A 21503-nucleotide genomic window follows, 5' to 3' on the forward strand; every position below is an offset into this window, starting at 1 on the left:
TATCTGCCCTCCTCTTTAATTGGTGGAGGCTGTACCTGCCCTGCTCTTTAATTGGTGGAGGTTGTATCTGCCCTGCTGTTTAATTGGTGGAGGTTGTACCTGCCCTGCTCTTTAATTGGTGGAGGTTGTACCTGCCCTCTTCTTTAATTGGTGGAGGCTGTACCTGCCCTGCTCTTTAATTGGTGGAGGTTGTATCTGCCCTGCTCTTTAATTGGTGAAGGTTGTACCTGCCCTCTTCTTTAATTGGTGGAGGTTGTACCTGCCCTCCTCTTTAATTGGTGGAGGTTGTACCTGCCCTGCTCTTTAATTGGTGGAGGTTGTACCTGCCCTCCTCTTTAATTGGTGGAGGTTGTACCTGCCCTGCTGTTTAATTGGTGGAGGTTGTATCTGCCCTCCTCTTTAATTGGTGGAGGTTGTACCTGCCCTCTTCTTTAATTGGTGGAGGTTGTACCTGCCCTCCTCTTTAATTGGTGGAGGTTGTATCTGCCCTCCTCTTTAATTGGTGGAGGTTGTACCTGCCCTCTTCTTTAATTGGTGGAGGTTGTATCTGCCCTGCTGTTTAATTGGTGGAGGTTGTATCTGCCCTGCTCTTTAATTGGTGGAGGCTGTACCTGCCCTGCTCTTTAATTTGTGGAGGCTGTACCTGCCCTGCTGTTTAATTGGTGGAGGTTGTAACAGGCAGAGTTGTGTGCAGAAGTAAAGATATTTTCCTACAGTTGTACAGTTGGTGAGACCACAACTGGTGTACTGTGTACAGAAACAAAAACAGAAGTTGCTGGAAAAGCTCAGCCAATCTGGCAGCATTTGTGACCAGAAATCAGAGTTAACATTTTGGGTCCAGTGATCCTTCATGGTAGCTGGGGAACTGTCAGTCTATATGCAGAAGACAGGGTGAAGGGGTAAGGGGCAAATACTGGGTGGGGATAGAACCCAAGGAGAGAGAAGAACAGTTGGTCAGACAAAGGAATGGATAACAATCTGGCCTGGAGGGTGATTAACTATTAATGGAGACTGGTAGTGGCTAACAATAGATGATGTGTAATGGCGGACTAAATGATAACAAGGTTTTGTGTGTGTGGTTGGGTGCTGGGACATGGAGAGTTCAGGCCCTAAAAGTATTGAACTTGACATTGAGTCTGGAGGGCTGCAGGGTCCCCAAGCAGAAAATGAGGTTCTTCCAAGTTTGCACTGAGCTTCACTGGAGCACTGCAGCAAGCCTGAGACAGAGATGTTGGCCAGTACCATGTAGTTTTGTCTTCTTATTTAGGGAAGAATTACTTGCCGCAGGTTAAAAATCACACAACACCAGGTTAAAATCCAGCATGTTTAATTGGAAGCACTAGCTTTCGGAGTGCTGCTCCTTCATCAGGTAGTTGTGTGATGTTTAACTTTGTTCGCCCAAGTCCAACACTGGCATCTCCAAATCATTGCCACAGAAGGATTGTAATGGAGGTTCATCAGATTAGTCCCCAGGATGTGGGATTCTATAATGGCAAAAGAAGGAAGAAGCTGTCTCTGTAATCTCCTGTTTACTGATACAAACCTCTTTCAGTTCCTCAGTTTAACAAGTCTCTTGTTAGCCTTGATTTTCCATATCTTCATCTGAGAAGACAAATATAAGTGATTGTTTTGTTTTTCAACCATTTCCCTGTTCTCTAGTGCAAATTATCTTGTCATCACCAGTAATGCATTCACATTTTTCTGAGTTAATGTTTTCCTTTCCACATAATTAAAGAAATTTTTACACTTTGCTTTTATGTTTCTCATTAGCCTGCATTCATATTCTCTTTTCTTTTTTAGTTTTCAGTTGCTTGGTGATTCATTGCTGTGTCTAAATTGTTCCTTATCCTCAAGCTCACTACTTTTTCTGGTGTCCTTATAAATTATTTCAATTGATTTAATTCGATATTTCACTACCTTTTGTCCATCCACAGTTCACTCAACTTTCACACTGTGGTTTGTGACTCGCAGCTATATATTTCTACTGTAGACCATGTAACACCTCACTACATACTTGCCATTGCCTGTCTACTTGAAATATTTTTGCATATTTTTCCAGGGAACCGTAGCCAACTTGCTGGTCATACCCTCACAGTTTGAGATGAAAAGTGTGGCAATGGAAAAAGCACCAGCAGGTCAGGCAGCATCTGAGGAGCAAGGGAGTTGACATTTTGAGCATAAACCCTTCATCCTATATCCTCATAGTATCCCCACTTCAGATTTAAAATGTAAGCTTCAGAGTGAACTGTGTTATATTCAGACTTAATGTGGAATTATACTATGGTCACTATTCCCTAAGGCTCCTTTTGCAGCAAGCTTATGAATTAACTCCTTTTTATATGATATAACACAAAAACTAAAATAGCTTCATCCTTAGTTGGTTTTTCAACATGCTGTTCCAGGAATCAATCCTGTATGGTACCTACAGTATTTGTGTTGATTTGGTTATTATGGTCTGTATGCAAATTAAAGTCTCCCACTGTCACTGTATCACATATGTTATGTGGATCCCTAATTTTATAAATTATACCATGCCTGACATTACCGGTACTATTTGATGACAAACAAATAATTTACAGTGATTTTTTTCCTTCATTCAATCGCGGGATGAGGGCACCGTTATCTGGGATAACATTTATTGCCCATCCCAAATTGTCCAAATGGCAGTTCAGGGTCAACCCCATTGCTGTGGGTCTGGAGTCACAAGTAGGTCAGACCAGGTCAAGGTAGCAGCTTCCTTCCTAAAAGGGCAGTAGTAATCCAGATGGGTTTTTCCAACAATCGACAATGGTTTCATGGCTGTTGTCAGAGAGACCGAGGGGTTCAGGTACATAGTTCTTTGAAAGTTGTGTCACAGATGGACAGGATGGTTAAGAAGGGGTTTAGAATGCTTGCCTTCAATGGTCAGACCATTGAGTATAGTAGTTGGGACATCGTGTCACAGTTGTACAGAACATTGGTGAAGCCGCTTTTGGAATACTGTGTACAGTTGTTGTCTCCCTGCTATAGGAAGGATGTAGTTAAATTGGAGAGAGTTCAGAAAAGGTTTACCAGAGTGTTGCCAGGAATGGAGGATTTGAGTTATAAGGAGAGGCTGAATAGACTGGGCCATTTTTCTGGAGCATAGGAGGTTGAGGGGTGACGTTATAAAGGTTTATAAGATCATAAAATCATGCCAGACATAGATAAGGTGAATAGCAAAGGTCTTTTCCCAAAGGCGGGAGGGGATGTTTTAAATGTGGGAGGAGAAAGATTTACAAGGGACCTGAGGGGCAACCTTTTCAGACAGAAGGTGGTTCATACGGGGAATGATGTGTATGCATAAAGTCCAACAGGTTTATTTGGAAGCACTAACTTTCAGAGTGCTGCTCCTTCATCACTGAGCTGTGGAGTGTAAGATCACAAGACACAGAATTTAGAGCAAAAGATTGTAGTGTCATAGAACATAGAACATTACAGCGCAGTACAGGCCCTCTGGCCTTCGATGTTGCACCGACCTGTGGAACCAAGCTGAAGCCCATCCAAAAGATGAAAGACTGAACAGTCCAGGTTTGTTCAATATAAAATTTCAGTTTCATGACACTGTAATATTTTACTATAAATTATGTGTCTTATGATCTTATATTCCATAGCTACATGATGTAGGAGCAGTGCTCCGAAATCTAGTGTCTCCAAATAAACCTGTTGGACTATAACCTGGTGTTGTGTGATTTTTAACTAAGCCCATGAAGTACGTCCTGTACACAAAAAGCAGGACAAATCCAACTCAGTCAACTACTGCCCCATAAGTCTACTCTCGATCATCAGTAAAGCGATGGAAGGTGTATTCGACAGTGCTATCAAGCAGCACCTGTTCAGGGATGCCCAGTTTGGGTTCTGCCAGGGCCACTCAGCTCCAGGCCTCATTACAGTCTTGGGTCAAACATGGACAAAAGAGCTGAATTCCAGAGGGGAGGGGAGAAGGACAGCCCTTAACATCAAGGCTGCATTCAGCAGAGTGTGGCATCAAAGAGCCCTGGCAAAACTGGAATCAGTGGGTATCAGGGGGCAAACCCTCCCCTGGTTAGAATGACACCTGACATATAGGAAGATGGTTGTGGTTGTTGGAGGTCAGTTATCTCAGCTCCAGGACATCTCTGCAAGAGTTCCTTAGGGTAGTGTCCTAGGCCCAACCATCTTCAGCTGCTTCATCAATGACCTTCCCTCCACCATAAGGTCAGAAATGGGGATGTTCGCCAATGATTGCACAATGTTCAGCACCATTCGTGACTCCTCAGATACTGAAGCAGTCCATGTTCAGGTACGCCAATATCCAAGCTTAGGTGAAAATGGGTGGCAAATAACATTTGCACCACACAATTGCCAGGCAGTGACCATCTTCAATTAAAGAGAATCATCCCTTGGCATTTAATGGCATTACCATTACATTACCATGAATCCCCACTAAGGGTTACCATTGATAAGAAACCAGACTCACCATATAAATACAATGATTACAAGAGCAGGTCAGAGACTGAAAATCCTGCAGCGAGTGACTGACCTCCTGACTCCTGAAAGCCTGTCCACTATCCACAAGGCACAAGTTAGGAGTATGATGGAATACTCTCCATTTGCCTGGATGGGTGCAGCTCCAATAACATTCAAGAAGCTTGACACCATCCTGGACAAAGCAGCCACTTGATTGGCACTGCGTCTACAAATATCCATTCCCTCTAGCACCAGTTGTCATGAGAAGTGATATACTATCTACTGACATTCACCAGAGATCCTCTGACAGCACCTTCCAAACCCATGACCACTTCCATCTGGAAGGCCAAGGGCAGGAGATACATGGGAACACCATCCCCTGCAAGTTCCCCTCTAATCCACTTACCATCCTGACTTGGAAGGTTGTAGTCATTCCTTTACTGTCACTGGGTCAAAATCCTGGAACTTGCTCCCTAAGGGCATTGTGGGTCAACCCACAGCACATGGACTGCAGCGGTTCAAGAAGGCAGCTCATCCCCACCTTCTCAAGGGGCAACTAGGGATGGGCAATAAATGCTGGCCCAGCCAGCGATGCCCACATTCCACAAATGAATGAGAAAAAAGCAACTTGGACTTGAGTTCTCAGATACTGTTACCATATGTCAAAAACTGGAAAACCACTTCTTCAATATGATTGGCAGAATCATTACTGCAGCAGCATTTTGGAGAGTACAGTTTGTGAGTAAGTGCTTTCTGAGCTTCAAGTGTGTCAGACCTCCGGTGGCTACAGTGTTGCTGTGATCAATTGTTCAGGCAATAATGCTGCTAAAATGACTTTATAATCAGAGTTCAAGGTAGTATTGATGTGATGAGTAAGCAGTGAGTCAGACTTTGAGTGCCAGGACTGTTATTCTCTTTGATAATGGGAAATCCTAACCATCTGGAGAGTTCAAAAATGTATTGACCTCTTTGAAAGCATATTGTTTGTCCCATGTGGTTTCTATGTTAATTATCTAAGTGCAGCTATTGACTTTTTTAAAGCAGCATGCAGATTTATTTTGGTGTTTTGCTTACTGTGCTCTTGACTACAATAAAGTCATAGAGTCATACAGTATGGAAACAGATTCATGTGGACCATGTTCCCAAATTTAAACTAGTCCCACTTACCTGTGCTTGGCTCATATCCCTCATAACATTTCTTATTCATGAACTTATCCAACTGTCTTTTAAATGTAACTAGACCTGTGTCCACTATTTCCTCTGGAAGTTCATTCCACACACAAACCACTGTGTAAAAAAGTTATCCCTCGTGTGCTTTTTAAATCTTTCTCCTCTCACCTTGAAAATATGCCCCCTAGTGTTGGACCACCTCCACCCTAGGGAAACGACCCTTGTCATTCATCTTATCTATGTCCCTCATGATTTTATAAACCTCAATAAGGTCACCCCTCAACTTCCTACTCTACAGTGAAAAAAACCCCAGCCTACATTAATATCTCAAACCCTCCATTCCCAGCAACATTCTGGTCAATCTTTCTTGAGCCCTCTCCAATTTAGTAATATCCTTCTTTCACAGAGCAACTGAAACTGCACCAAGTTCTGCAGAAACGGCCTCACCAACATCCTGTACAACCTCAACTCTTTATTCTTGATTCATTCACAGGGTGAGGGCATCTCTGGCCAGGCAGCATTTATTGTCCATTCCTTATTACCCAGAGGGAAGTTAAGAGTTGACCACATTGCTGTGGGTCTGGAGTCACATGTAGACCAGACCAGGGAAGTTTCCTTCCCTAAAGGACATTATTGAATCAAACGGGGGTTTTTTTGACAATGGATTCATAGTAATCATTAGATTCTTAATTTCAGATATTTATTGAATTTAAATTCCACCACCTGCCATGGTGGGATTCTAACCCAAGTCCCCAGAAAGTTACCTGGATCTCTGGATTAACAGTCCAGTGATAATACCAATGGGCCATTGCCTCCTATACTCAAAGATTTGAGCAATGGACATTTACTATGTTAAATATGCTATATCAATTTGTTGTTCTGTAATGATTTTAGATTGAAGTCTGAAGGAAGAGTTGGTGAGAAGGGTCTGAGCAATGAAGGCAAGTGTGCAAAATGCCTTTTTAACCACCCTGTATACCTGTGACACAAATTTCAAAGTATTATGTATCTGAATCCCTGTGTCTCTCTCGGAGAAAGTGAGCACTGCAGATCCTGGAGATCAGAGTCGAAAGCTGGAAAAGCACAGCAGGTCAGGCAGCATCCAAGGAAAAGGACAGTCGACGTTTCAGGCATAAGCCCTTCATCAGAAATGTAGAGGGAGGAGGAGAACTTCTCCAAGGTAGACATCCTTGGAAGACATGATTTGGAGATGCCGGTGTTGGACTGGGGTGTACACAGTTAAAAATCACACAACACCACACTATACTCCCAACAGGTTTAATTGGAAGCACTAGCTTTTGGAGCGACGCTCCCTCATCAGGTGATTGTGGAGGGCTCACTCCTAACATACAGAATTTATAGCAAAAATTTACAGTGTGATGTAACTGAATCATCCATTGAAAAATTGATTGTCTGTTAAGCCTTTCATCTGTTCGAATACCATGATAGTTTCACTTCTTTCATGTGTAAATCACAAAACCTTTTTTTAAAAAGTTGCATTCTTGGGTTAGCTGTTAACAATAGTAATAGCTATACAATATATTGAAGGTGTTGGCCCCCTGTGTTCTCTGTCTATGCCATGATGTTTAGACTGAATCTAACCTAAAAAGTGAGATAACGGAGTTTTACATGAATGCACGCAGTTTTTGAGCAAAGTACAATGTAACCCTGCAAGTACAAATTCACCCACAAACATATATGTGTGCATGTGGGTCTTTTTCTGTGTGCGTCTGTCTGTCTGGGTTGGGGGTTGTGAGTGTGAGAAAGCGTATGTGTGTATGTGTAGTGAGTGCAGAGTGTCTTAAGTCTGTGAGGGGGTGCATGTGTGAGTGTGGGAGTGTGTGTGTCTGTAAGGGTGAGTGTATGTGGGTGTCTGTGTGTGCATCTGTGCATATGTGTCCATGTGTATGTGTGTATAGGAGTGTCTGTGTGTGTGCGTGTGTGTGTGTAGGAGTGTCTGTGTGTGTGTATAGTGCAATGGTGATCACCTGTAATGTGACATGAATCCAAGGTCCCGGTTGAGGCCCTCCCTATGGGGACCAAACTTAGCTATCTGCCTCTGCTCGGCCACTTTTCGCTGCTGCCTGTCCCAAAGTCTGCCTTGGAGGATGGTCACCCGAAGGTCTGAGGCTGAATGTCCTGGACCACTGAAATGTTCCCCGACTGGGAGGGAACCCTCCTGTCTGTTGATTATTGTGTGGTGCCCATTCATCCGTTGTCGTAGTCTTTGTTCGGTTTCCCCAATGTACCATGCCTCCGGGCATCCTTGCTTGCAATGTATAAGATAGACAACGTTGGCTGAGTCATATGGATACCTGCCATATACAAGGTGGGTGGTGTCCCCATGCATAATAGTGGTATCTATGTCCACACTCCGACACGTCTTGCAGCGCCTACCATGACAGGGTTGTATGGAGTTGTCCTGAGAGCTGGGCAGCTTGCTATGAACAATGATCTGTTTGAGGTTTGGCGGTTGTTTAAAGGCAAGTAGTGGAGGTGTGGGGAAGGTCTTGGTGAGGTGCTCATCCTCATTGATAATGTATTACAGGTCACAAAGAATATGGCATAGTTTTTCAGCTCCTGGGAAATATTGAACAACGAAGAGTACCCTGTCGGTTGCAGCATATGTCTGTCTTCTGAGGAGGTCATTACGGTTCCTTGCTGTGGCACATTGGAACTGGCGGTCGATGAGTTGGGCTTCGTTCCCTGTTCTTGTGAGGGCATCCCTGAGTACTTCCAGGTGCAAGACCCACATGCACACATATATGTTTGTGGGGTGAATTTGTACTTGCAGGGTTACATTGTACTTTGCTCAAAAACTGCATGCATTCATGTAGAACTCTGTGCTCAAAAACTGCATGCATTCATGTAAAACTCCGTTATCTCACTTTTTAGGTTAGATTCAGTCTAAACATCATGGCATAGACAGAGAACACAGGGGGCCAACACCTTCAACATATTGTCTAGCTATCACTATCGTTAACAGCTAACCTGAGAATGCAACTTTTTAAAAAAACGTTTTGTGACTTACACATGAAAGAAGTGAAACTATCATGGTATTCGAACAGATGAAAGGCTTAACAGACAATCAATTTTTCAATGGATGATTCAGTTACATCTCATTGTAAATTTTTGCTATAAATTCTGGGTGTTAGGATTGAGCTCTCCACAATCACCTGATGAAGGAGCGTCGCTCCGAAAGCTAATGCTTCCAATTAAACCTGTTGGAGTATAACCTGGTGTGTGATTTTTATCCTTGGAAGAGGCTTTGCAGTCAGGTTATAATCAACTTGGAGAAAATGAGTGTAGGAGGAGGAGGAGAACTTCTTCAAGGTAGGCATCCTGATGAAGAGCTTATGCCCGAAACGCTGACTCTCCTGCTCCTAGGATGCTGCCTGACCGGCTGTGCTTTTCCAGCACCACACTCCTCGACCCTGGGTCTCTCTGTTCCATAACCCTACCCAGGATGCTACCATTAATTGTAAATGTCCTGTCCTTGTTTGTACCAGTTCATGCCCCATACCCATATTTATGATCCACATCCCAGTGAGATTCGAAATCAATGGCCCATTCTTACTTCTGCTAATCCCAGCTCTCTGCTGAGCTGTAGAACATAGAATATAGAACATAGAAAAATACAGCACAGTACAGGCCCTTCAGCCCTCGATGTTGCGCCGATCCAAGCCCACCTAACCTACACTAGCCCACTATCCTCCATATGCCTATCCAATGCCCGTTTAAATGCCCCTAAAGAGGGAGAGGCCACCACTGTTACTGGCAGGGCATTCCATGAACTCACGACTCGCTGAGTAAAGAATCTACCCATAATATCAGTCCTATACCTACCACCCCTTAATTTAAAGCTATGCCCCCTCGTAATAGCTGACTCCATACGTGGAAAAAGGTTCTCATGGTCAATCCTATCTAAACCCCTAATCGTCTTGTACACCTCTATCAAGTCACCCCTAAACCTTCTTTTCTCCAATGAGAACAGCCCCAAATGCCTCAGCCTTTCCTTATATGATCTTCCTACCATACCAGGCAACTTCCTGGTAAACCTCCTCTGCACCCGTTCCAGTGCCTCCACATCCTTCCTATAGTATGGCGACCAAAACTGCACACAATACTCCAGATGCGGCCGCACCAGAGTCTTATACAACTGCAACATGACCTCAGGACTCCGGAACTCAATTCCTCTACCAATAAAAGCCAGTACACCATATGCCTTCTTCACAGCACTATTTACCTGGGTGGCAACTTTCAGAGATCTGTGTATATGGACATCAAGATCCCTCTGCTCATCCACACTACCAAGTATCCGACCACTAGCCCAGTACCCCATTACTGTGTGTAATTTAATCTTTCATTGTCTCCATTGCCCACTCCCGGATGTTAGTTGTTCCATATTTAAACCAACTGGATCCCTCAGTTAGATCCCAGACCTATAATATATTCACAGGCATTTCGTGCTCTATATAGAGCTAACCCCTAGCCCCTGAACCCCTCAATTAGATCCCAGTCTGCAACTCACTCTTAATGTATTTGTTATTCCAATTATAAATGCTCCAGATGTCTTGATTAGATTCCAGTATATAATTCATTCCCACATATTTGATATGGTATATATTTAAAAACACCTCCCTGCTTAGATTCTGCAGCTCACTGCTGCAATCTGTTATTCTAGATATAAATCTCAAGCCACTCACTTCCCCAACAGTTCCATGAGAGTCCAGCTTAAAATCATCACAGAACAACAATTTGCATTCATATTACATATTTAACATGGTAAATGTCCTGAGTTCATTCACTGGAGTCTTTTGACACAGCGTGCGACAGTATGATACAATGTGTGGTATGAGAATGAGTGATAAAACTCAGAGGGTATACAGGAGTGAATTAAAGGAGGAGACAGGTCGAAAATCTTAGAATCCCAAGCATGGAAACAGGCCCTTTGGCCCAAGCTATCCACACCAATCCTCCAAAGAGTAACCCACCCAGACCCATTCCCCTACATTTACCCCTGACTAATGCACTTCAGCTACACATCCCTGAATACTGTGGGCAATTTGGCATGGCCAATTCACCTGACTTGCACAGACAAAGGAAGAATGTGCAAACTCCATTCAGACAGTCACTCAAGGCTGGAATTGAATGCAGGTCCCTTGCACAATGAGACAGCAGTGCTAACCACTGAGCCACCATGCCATTTAAGGTTTAGGGACTGAATCCCTAAGATTTAAATTTCTATCATTCTCAGACATCCACGAATGCCCCTTTGACCCGCAGTCAGCATTTAGCTTCCTCTTTCACAGAAGTTCCTGTCAGTATGTTGGTTTTTCAAAACTTCTGTTTTTTTTAACGGTAAATCAGGCTTTAATGTATTAAACCCCCAAAATATGTGCAAGTCTGACCAAAAACCATTGAGACTGAGACAGCTGGGAGTGGACATGCCTGGGTAGAGTGGACAGAAAAAGTTCGAGAGAGAGAGGGAGATATGATAGAGACAAATACAGAGACATTATGAATGGGTTTGCTTTTGAACAGGAATCCCTCTCAAAAATGGAACAATGTTATCCAGGAAATAGAATTAATAATGTCGCATATAACATTTCTCTTTATTTTCACTGTACACAAATTCTGCTTCAGTGCTGTTTTAAAATCACCAAGGATGTTGTTTGCAAAACAGGTCAATTGTCACCTATCATAACATTCCCATGTTTTCACTGCAAAATATCCCATTGGAACTGTTTGCAGTTCCCAGCGCTTTCACTGAAAAAATATAATGTTGCAAAGGTTCTTTTGCTAATCTATAGCAGTGTCAGATGCCCAGGGCTCATGCACAGAAACTGACTGGAAAAGAATTTCATTTGATTTCTTAGTTGGTCTGACAAAACAGACAATGTTTCCTGGCCAAACGCACCCTGTATTACTGACCATATCTCTACTGATGTTAATCAAGTTCCCTTACACTGTCACTTAGTAACCCCTCATCCCCCCAGTGCCCTGTACTCCTGCCTGTATTGCTACTGATGTTAATCCAGCTCCCTCACATTGTCACTCAGTAACCCCTCTCCCCCCCAGCGCCCTGTGTTCCTGACTGTATCTCTACTGATGTTGATCCAGCTCCCTCACACTGTCATTCAATAACCCGCCTCCCCTAGCACCCTGTGTTACTGACTGTATCTCAATTGATGTTAATCTAGCCCCCTCACACTGTCACTCAGTAACCCTTATGCCCCAGCACCCTGTTTTACTGACTGTATCTCAATTGATCTTAATCTAGCTCCATTGCGCAGTCACTCAGTAGCCCTTCCCCCCCCCACCACTCAGCGCCCTCTGTTCCTTGTTGTATCTCCATTGATATTAATCCAGCTCTCTCACACTGTCTCTCAGTAACACTTATTCCCCAGTGCCCTATGTTATTGACTATCCCTACTGATGTTAGTCTTGCTCTATTGTGCAGTCACTCAGTAACCCCTCTCCTCTCAGTGCACTGTGTTACTGGCTATATCCCGACTGACGCTAATCTAGCTTTCTCATAGTATGGTTCTCAGTTTCAATAAACTAGGAGCTAGTTGTAATGTTTGATATTTAATTTTTACCAACAGGCTTTAGGTCCAAATTTGTGAAAACAACAGGGTGGAAGTTTACACTGTCACCTGGTTGTATGTGTGTTTTCAAGAATTACTCTGTCTTGGGCTAAGTTAGTAGATGCTGTCGGAAATATTTGAAAGCCTTCCTGAGTTGCTAGCCTAATCCCACGGTGTAGTCCTTGGCCTGTGAGTCTATAGGTTACAGCACTTGAAGTGAGCAGTCAGGCTTTTCTAATGTGAAGAGTTTTCTGCATCAGCCTATCCCCTTTTCAGGCAACGAGTTCCAGACTCTCACCAAACTAAGAAAGAATTTATCCCTCAGTTCTCCTGTAAACCTTCAGCTTATTACATTAAGTAACAGTGTCCCCTTTTAATTGTCCTCTCTGCTAATGGAAAGAGGTTCTTTATCTATTTTTTGTAGGTCATTCATATTTTTGACATTGACAGTCAATGGTGTTACCATTACTGATAGTTATCAACATCCTGGGAGTTATCATTGATCAGGAACTCAACTGGGCTCACCCACATAAACACAGTGGCTATAAGAGCAGGTCAGAGGCTAGAAATACCTGTACTGCAGTGGGTAACTTAACCTCTGACTCCCCAGAAGCCTGTCCACCACCTATGAAGTACAAGTCAGGAGTGTAATGGACCCCACTTACCTATATGGGGTCAGCTCCAACAAACACTTAAGAAGCTTGACAATATCCAGGACAAAGCAGCTGCTTAATTGGCACCACATTCACAAACAGCCATTCCATCTACCACTGGCACTCAGTAGCAGCAGTGTGTACCATCCATGAGATGCACTGCAGAAATTCACCGAAGACAACACCTTCCAAACCCACGACCACTTCCATACAGAAGAACAAGAGCAGCAGATAAATGGGAACACTACCCCCTGCAAGTTCCCCTCTGAGCCACTCACCATCCTGACTTGAAAATATATTGGCATTCCTTCAGTGTCACTGGGTCAAAATCTTGGAATTCCCTCCCTAATGGCAATGTGGGTCAGCGAGGTGATGGAGTGATAGTGTTCCCCCCTGTGGTTTCTTTCCATGCTTCTCTTAGAACCTGGAAGGTCCATTTCAAACTTTCTTCATCAGAGAGGTTGAAGCTGTAACTATCGGGAAGAATAAGGAGCAGGCCAATGAAGAGCGTGCAGTCTTTGAACACTTTAGTTAAGATTTCTTGTTTGGGCGGCACATAGGGTTTTTCACTTTCCACTCACAAAGCTGCTCTTGTGCAAGGAAGTGTGTATTACAGGGGGTTCCACCCTCCAGGACTCCGCAACTTGGTGAGTTAAAACAAATAGTTTCTCTTTTAAACTTCAAGTCCCGTCATGATGATTGGTTCATTCCTCGGTCAACCACACACTGCCAGCATTGTTTCACTACCCTCTACTCTGTACAGAAATTAAGAAAGATTTTAATGTTAACTATTACTTTATTTTTTTTTCAATTTATTCTGTGAAGTAATGCTTAACTTTTTGACTCTGTTTCTCTTTCTACATTGTACCGAGGTATTGTACAAGATTTTTCTACCTTTCTACCTAAAAAGGCACTTTGTGTGGGGATATGATACACATTTTACTGTACTCCTGTACTTCAGTACACTTGACAATAAAATCCAAATCTAAAAATCTAAATAATCCTGCTTTAATCGGAAGGCATTGCTGTCATTCAGGTTCTGAGTTCTGTTTGATGCAGTTCACAAAGACTCAGTATAAAGTCATGGGTCATTGCTTCAGGAGGTAGGTAAGAGATAGAAGTGGCTGCTCCCACTCACTTCTGATGAGACCCAACTGAATAACATTTAATGAAGAACAATAATCTGAGTTTCCCATGTGGGTTCTGCAATCATCAGCGCCTCCTGTTGCCTTAGCACCCCTACTGTCATTTGGCACCTTACTGTTCCTGTTAACACCCTCTCTCAAATGATAGTTGAGAATTTAGGGTGAAAAGTCTGGAACTTGTGATAATTTGGAGAAACTTCCCTGGGGTCCATTCATAACACAGCCGTCATACTGAACCAGAGAGTTGCTGTTTGTATATGAAGAGGCCTATGTTGTATGTCTGGTTAAGGATACTCCTCAGTCCCAAACCAGACATAGATAAATAGAAACATAGAACAATACAGCACAGAAGAGGCCCTTCGGCCCACGATGTTGTGCCGAACATTTGTCCTCGCTTACGCACCTATCCATGTACCTATCCAATTACCGCTTAAAGATCACCAATGATTCTGACTCTGCCACTCCCACAGGCAGCGCATTCCATGCCCCCACCACTCTCTGGGTAAAGAACCTACCCTTGACATTCCCCCATACCTTCCACCCTTCACCTTAAATTTATGTCCCATTGTAACACTCTGCTGTACCCGAGGAAAAAGTCTCTGACTGTCTACTCTATCTATTCCCCTGATCATCTTATAAACCTCTATCAAGTCACCCCTCATCCTTCACCGTTCCAATGAAAAAAGGCCTAACCCTCTCAACCTATCCTCGTATGACCTATTCTCCATTCCAGGCAACATCCTGGTAAATCTCCTCTGCACCCTCTCCAAAGCTTCCACATCTTTCCTAAAGTGAGGCGACCAGAACTGCACACAGTGCTCCAAATGTGGCCTAACCAAGGTCCTGTACAGCTGCAACATCACCTCACGACTCTTGAATTCAATCCCTCTGCTAAAGTGGGACATAACACCAGCACTTCACCAGAAACTCACTGATGATGTTACTTCATATGGCGATGAAATGTCTGAAAATGAACCGTTCAGTTCAGTGAGCAAACTTATATCCAAAATCTCAACCTGAGCTACAACTCTTCTCAAACCTCGGTAAGAGGTGGGAATTATACAGTGAATGACAGAAGAATGACTTAGGAATGATGAGGGATCTGTGTATGCAGGTCCACAGATCACTAAAGGTGGCAGCACAGGTAGATAAGGCAGTAAAAGAAAGGCCTATGGCATGCCTGCCTTCGTTAGAAGGGACATTGAGTATAAGAGTAGACTGGTTCTGCTGCAACTAAGGCCATGTTTTACACACACCCACACCCACACACACCCACACACACACACACAGACACAGACACACACTGATGCACACACATGTGCGCGCACAAACGTTTGACTATTTCCTAATCAAAAATGAATTTCTTTCAAAGGACTCTCCCTAACTCCTGCCTCCTCCAGCCTCACTTCCAACAAAAAGTTTAATGAGTACTTGGGGCCACTTTTGCACTAAAAGTCACACCTTCCAATTAGCTGTCACTGAAGTTGCCTCCATCTGAGCTCAGAAAGTGCAGCTCTCTCTCTCCTCATGCCCTGTCAGTGCCCACCATTACCTGCTGACCACTCTGCTTGACCCTGTCAGCTCATATTCTTCCCAGGATCAAAAGCAGATACTAACAATCCAACAATGCTCCAGGGTCTTGACACCATCTGGCATAAAGCAGCCTGCATGATTGGCACCACATCAGCAAATGTTCACTCTCCCTGTGCCCCGGCAACCAGCAAACAGTGTGCACCATCCCAAAGGTGCACCAAAGAAAGTCACTAAGACAACGCCTTCCAAACACATGACGTCTATTGTCCAGAAGGACAAGGGCAGCAGATACATGGGAACACCATCTCCAAGCTCCCCTTAAGCCACTCAACCACCCTCACTTGGAAGTATACCAATATTCCTTCAGTGTCAGGGATCAAGTCCTGGAGTTCCCTCCTTAAGGGCATTGGGGATTTATCACAAATGGTGCAGACTGAACCTTTTTTCTCCAGAGGCTTCCAATTGTCCTGAATTAGAAAGTGCAAGTGGAGGATTGGCTGCTGGTGCCAATTAGATGTCATTGGAAATAAGGGGCAGGAGTGAACCTGCTCCCTAGTTCAATATTATTCATAGGAAGGCTTGTGGTTCTGGGAATGTCTCACATAATAGCTGTGAGACCAGGAGCAGAAGTCCTTAATCCTCGAGGTGAACACGGAAACAGTTTTATAGACATCATGTGATTGGGTGCTACATGTGATCAACGTGTCCAATGATCAAAGCTCCAGCAACAGGAGTTGGTAACTCATAGCGATCCAAAATGGCTGCTAGACTTGAGTTAGTGAGCAGGGGTTGTCAGACTTATGGGGTGCATGCTAAGGAGGGAAACCCCTATATTTGTGCATCATGACACCCTAGTCTGGATATTCCATTTCAGGCACTTGACTGGGTGGATGTGGAAAGGATGCTTCCTATTGTGGAAGGATCTAGAACTAGGGGTCAGAGTTTGAAAATAAGAGGTTCCCATTTAAAACAGAGATGCAGAGATTCTTTTTTCTCAGAGGGTTGTGAGTCTTTGGAATTCCCTTTGTCAAAATGCAGTGGATGAAGAATCTTTAAATATTTTTATAAGATTATAAGGAAAAGGAACAGGAATAGTTCATTCGGCCCCTCGACCCTGTTCTGCCATTCAATTGCACCATGGCTGATCCGACATTTGTCATAACCACTCTCTTGCCTTTTTCCTGTAATCCTTGATTCTCGGACTGATGAAGAATTGATCAATCATAGCCTTAAATGGACACAGGGACTCTACCCCCACTACTCTCTGTGGCAATGAATTCCAAAGACTCACAACCCTCTGAGAGAAGCAATTTCTATTCATCTCAGTCTTAAATCGGTGTCCCTTTATTCTGAGACTTTGCCTTCTGGTGCTAGACTCTCCCATCTGGGGAAACATCCTCTCAGCATTGACCCTGTCAAGGCCCTTAAAAATCCGATATGTTCCAATGAGGTCACCTCTCATTCTTCTAAACTCCAGTGAGTAAAGACCTGTTTAACCTTTATCCAGAAACCAATTCCTCCACACTGGGAATCATCCTCATGAACCTTCTTGAGCTGCTTCCAATGAAATTACAGCTTTCCTTCCTTAAATAAGGGACTAAAATTGCCCACAAATCTCCAGATATAAAAGTCACCTGGATGGGTATATGAATAGGAAGGGTTTAGAGGGATATGGGCCAAGTGCTGGCAAATGGGACTAAATTAGGCTAGGATATCTGGTCAGCATGAACAAATTGGACCAAACGGTCTGTTTCTGTGCTGTGCATCTCTATGACTCTATGTGATCTCCCCAGCACCTTGTACAGTTGCAGTAAGGCCTCCCTACTCTTATCCCAACTCCCTTGAAAAATAAGGGCCAACATTCCATTAACCTTCCTAATTACCTGTTGTGCCTGTCTGCTAACTTTCTGTGTTCATGCACAAGTTCCCCCAAGTCTCTTTGTGTTGCAGCTTTCTGCAGTTTCTCTCCATTTAAATAGACTATCATTTTTGTTTTCCATGCTAAAATGAATACATTTGCATTTCCCACATTATACTCCGTTTGCCAACTTTTTGCCCATGTGTTTAACCTATTGATGTCTCTCTGTAATCTGTTTGTGTCCCTCTCACAACCTGCCTTTCCAGCTATCTTAGTGTTGCTTGCAAATTTGGCTACAGTGCATTCACTTCAAGTCATGCTTTACTGCAGTGGGAGATAGATTCTTAATGACCCAGGGAATGAAAGGTTATCAGGGATATGAGGGAATGTGGAATTGAGGTAAAAGTCAGATAACCATGATCTTATTGAGGGACAGAGCAGCTCAAAGGGCTGAGTAATGAACTCTTGCTGGGATATTTGCCCAATGGCTGAAGAGAACCAATCTGCGAGAGGCAGGCCTGTCACGTGGGTTGTATCCGATGTGGATTTCAGGAATAGGCACATTCTCAATGTTGCCAAGATGCTATAGCCATTGGTCATCACAATGACACTTAACTGAAATATTGCCATTTCCCTCTGACTCAAAGAGTGTGGCGCTGGAAAAGCACAGCAGGTCAGGCAGTATCTGAGAAGCAGGAGAGTCAATGTTTCAGGCATAAGCCCTTCATCAGGATGCCCAAAACATAGACTCTCCTGCTCCTCAGATGCTACCTGACCTGCTGTGCTTTTCCAGCACCACACTCTCGACTCTGATCTCCAGCATCTGCAGTCCTCCCTTTCTCCTCGTTGATTTCCCTCTGACATCAACTAATAACCCCCAGATGCAATAATCAATGTCTCGATGTTTCAATTGTTTATTTCCACTGAATATATTCATGAAAGAGATTACTAAGTGTTTTGATGTTATAAAAAAATTAATTCATGGATCATGGGCACCATTGGCAGGCCAGCATTTACTGCCCATCCCTTGTTGCCCCTTGGGAAGGTGGGGGTGAGCTGCCTTCTCGAGCTGCTGCAGTCCATGTGCTGTAGGGAGACCCACAATGTCCTTAGGGAGGGAATTCCAGGACTTTGACTTAATGATAGTGAAGGAATGATGATATATTTCCCAGTCAGGGTGGTGAGTGGCTTGGAGGGGAACCTGCAGGGAGTGGTGATCACATGATTCTGCTGCCCCTGGTCCTGCTTGATGGAAGTGGTTGTGGATTTCGAAGGTGCTATTTGAGAATCTTTGGTGAATTTCTGCAGTGCATTTTGTAGATTGTACACACTGCTGTTACTGTGCATCAGTGGTGGAGGGAGTGGATGTTTAAAAACAAACACATGGTAATGCCGGGGGAGGAATGTATCAGTCACACTTCGGGGTGTGCAAGACAAATTGGACCGGTCTGGGTCATTCCGAGTCTGGTCCTCATCAAGTCGAGGGTGACGTGCTGGCATGTTGGGGGAGGGGACAGGGCAGTCACAAGTCCAATGTCTTTCCATATGGGATGGTACCAGAGGGGCAAGTCACCAGCCCAGCATTACGCTTCAAGGAGGTTTACAAACACAGCAACGTTGAAACTTTGAACAGGAATAGGCCATGCGCCCATTTGCACCTACTCAACTGCTCAATATGGACATGGAAGATCTTGTCTCTCAACACAACATTCCCATCTTTTCCCTAAACATCTTGATGCCTTTGTTCCAGTGGTACAATTTGGTTAGACAAGATAATCACTGCCCCTTGACATTCAATAGTGTTACCATCACTGAATCCTCCACTATCATCATCCTAGGGATTACCATCAATCAGAAATTCAACTGGACTTGCCATATAAATACTGTCTACAAGAGCAGGGCAAGAGACTAGGAATTCTGCAGGGAATAATTCACCTTAGGGGAGGGGATGGCCTCATGCTATTACCACTTGGTTGTTCATCCTGAGAGCCAGGTAATGTTCTGGAGACTTCAGTTCAAATCCCACCACAGCAGATGGCGGAATTTGAATTCAATGAAAGAAAATATGGAATTAAGAATCTAACGATGACCATGAAACCATTCTCAATTGTCAGGGAAACCCAATCTGGGTCACTAATGTCCTTTAGGGAAGGAAACTGCCATCCTTACCTTGTCTGGTCTCCATGTGACTCCAGACCCACAGCAATGTGGTTGACTTTTAACTGCCCTCTGGGTAATTAGGGATGGGTATTAAATGCTGCTCAGTCAGCGATGCCCTCATCCTGTGAATGAATGAGAAACACCTCTTGATTTCCCAAAGCCTGTCTACCATCTACAAAGGACAAGTCAGGAGTGTAATGGAACACCTTCAACTTCCCCTCCGAGCCACCCACCATCCTGAGTTGGAAATAAATCATCATTCCTTCACTGGGTCAAAATCCTGGAATTTCCCTCCCTAATGGCATTGTTGGTCTGCCTGCAGCAGGTAGACTGCAGTGGTTCAAGAAGGCAGCTCAACCCCACCTTCTCATGGGGGCAACTAGGGACGGCCAACCAATGTGGACCCACCCAGCGATGCCTGTGTTCTATGAATGAATTTTAAAAACTTGGAATAGGCAACATGATTTATTCTTAAGAAAGGAATAGTTAAAATTAGGATGCTATAAAATTTTATTTGGAATACTTTGTAGGGAAATGGAATAAAGAATTTTAAAATATATATTAAAACATTGTTTTGTTAAATGAAACCTCTTAGTTCCTTTTACACTTGACTCTGCAGCTGTCCTGGCTGTATCCAGTCACCCTAATTCTCACACTCTCCTGGTCCCATTGAACTGAAGCGAAATGTGCTGCTCCCAGACCTTAAATGATTCGCTTTTTATTTCCTTGAACTCATTTTCAATTGCAAGGAGGGGCAATCTCCCAAAAAGAGGAATCTTTGACTCTACTCACCCCACCCCACAGCCACTTCGAGTTGAATTTCCCATCCCAGGGAACACAGCTCCAAGAGGGACATTCATAATCCGCATGCCCTCTGACCTCCCTCAGTTAATCTGCATACAGGAATGACAAGCATTTTAGCTGAGCAGAAACAGACGGGGTGTAGAGGCTGAAGCAGTGAAAGGTTGGGTCTGTACTAGAGAGAGAGAGAGACTGGAGCTGTGAAAGTTTTCAATAATCTCTGTGTGAGAGAGAGAGTTCCAAACCCTTTCTGTAGAAAGAAAGTGAAAATGAAGCCGGGCAGTCTTGCTTGTTGGAGGAGTTGCGGTTCCCTGATGTCTCTGGGACAGTTCTGACGACCTACCGACTTCATGCGAGCGGGCAGAGTAAGGAGTCCTGTTGAAGCAGGAAGAAAATGGGCCAGACTTCAGTGTCAACCTTCCCCGAGGCTGCGAGCGGTGAGTACATCTGCAGCCTGCCTCTGTCTCCAGAGATTTGTGTGGGGCTAGTCCTGTTCAACTCAATGGAGCTGCTGACCCCTTTGTGTTGCTAAACCGGGGGGGGGGGGAATGGAGACAAAGAAAAAAGATTCTCAGTACAGATCACTTAACTCCGTGATTTTGTTTAACCAAAACAACAAATACTCCGAAGTGGTTTGAAGTTACTTTGCATGTTGTACAATGGAACGTCCTGTTCTGTTTTGCTATCAGCATTTAATTTTGCAGCTTCTCGCTGAGTGATAATTAACCCCTGTTGTACTGAGTTTTACCAGCACTGGAAACCTGTTGCTGGGGATAAAGGTCAGCTCGACTTTTCAATGAGCTGCCAGTCTGTGGGGAGATTTTGTCCTTTTTTTCCTTAAACTTCTGGAAGTTCCCCTGGGTGGGTGGGGGAGGGGGATGAAGCCAGGAGTAGGGCACTCTTGGGAATGAAGCTAGGAACAGTAAGGTTAGGAGTGTATCCTGTCAAAGTACTCCTTCATGACCCACCATTGCTTTCTCTGAGATGGAGGGTGAGGGGAACCAGGCTGTGCTGCTGACAGTGGGGGAGGGTGCCTCTGAGAGGTAGGTTTACTCTGTCTCTGGTAGAGACCGAGGTTAGTGGATTTCAGGTGTGGTCACCCTCACTGACAGCACAGGGGCAAGAC

The 21503-nt window shown here is 44.0% G+C and overlaps 1 protein-coding gene and 1 long non-coding RNA gene across 3 annotated transcripts in view; one reads left to right on the forward strand and one right to left on the reverse strand.

Annotated features, from left to right (window-relative positions):
- Positions 1-1310: 1310 nt before the first annotated feature.
- Positions 1311-20432, reverse strand: LOC132819625 (uncharacterized). The gene is made up of 2 exons (XR_009645106.1): positions 20369-20432; positions 1311-1484 (listed from the first exon to the last, which is right to left on the reverse strand). It is a non-coding gene; the product is annotated as an uncharacterized LOC132819625 (long non-coding RNA).
- phactr2 (phosphatase and actin regulator 2) overlaps positions 20382-21503 on the forward strand; it is a 138909-nt gene continuing 137787 nt past the window's right edge. The window contains exon 1 of one of the 2 annotated variants that reach the window (XM_060831208.1): positions 20382-20814. In XM_060831208.1, coding sequence (XP_060687191.1) covers positions 20772-20814 — 43 coding nt within the window. In that variant the 5' untranslated portion in view covers positions 20382-20771. The remainder of the gene's footprint in view (positions 20815-21503) is intronic. The other variant, XM_060831207.1, reaches the window with a different exon arrangement.

This window comes from Hemiscyllium ocellatum, chromosome 10 (assembly GCF_020745735.1).
Source record: "Hemiscyllium ocellatum isolate sHemOce1 chromosome 10, sHemOce1.pat.X.cur, whole genome shotgun sequence".
Classification (NCBI taxonomy): Eukaryota; Metazoa; Chordata; class Chondrichthyes; order Orectolobiformes; family Hemiscylliidae; genus Hemiscyllium; species Hemiscyllium ocellatum.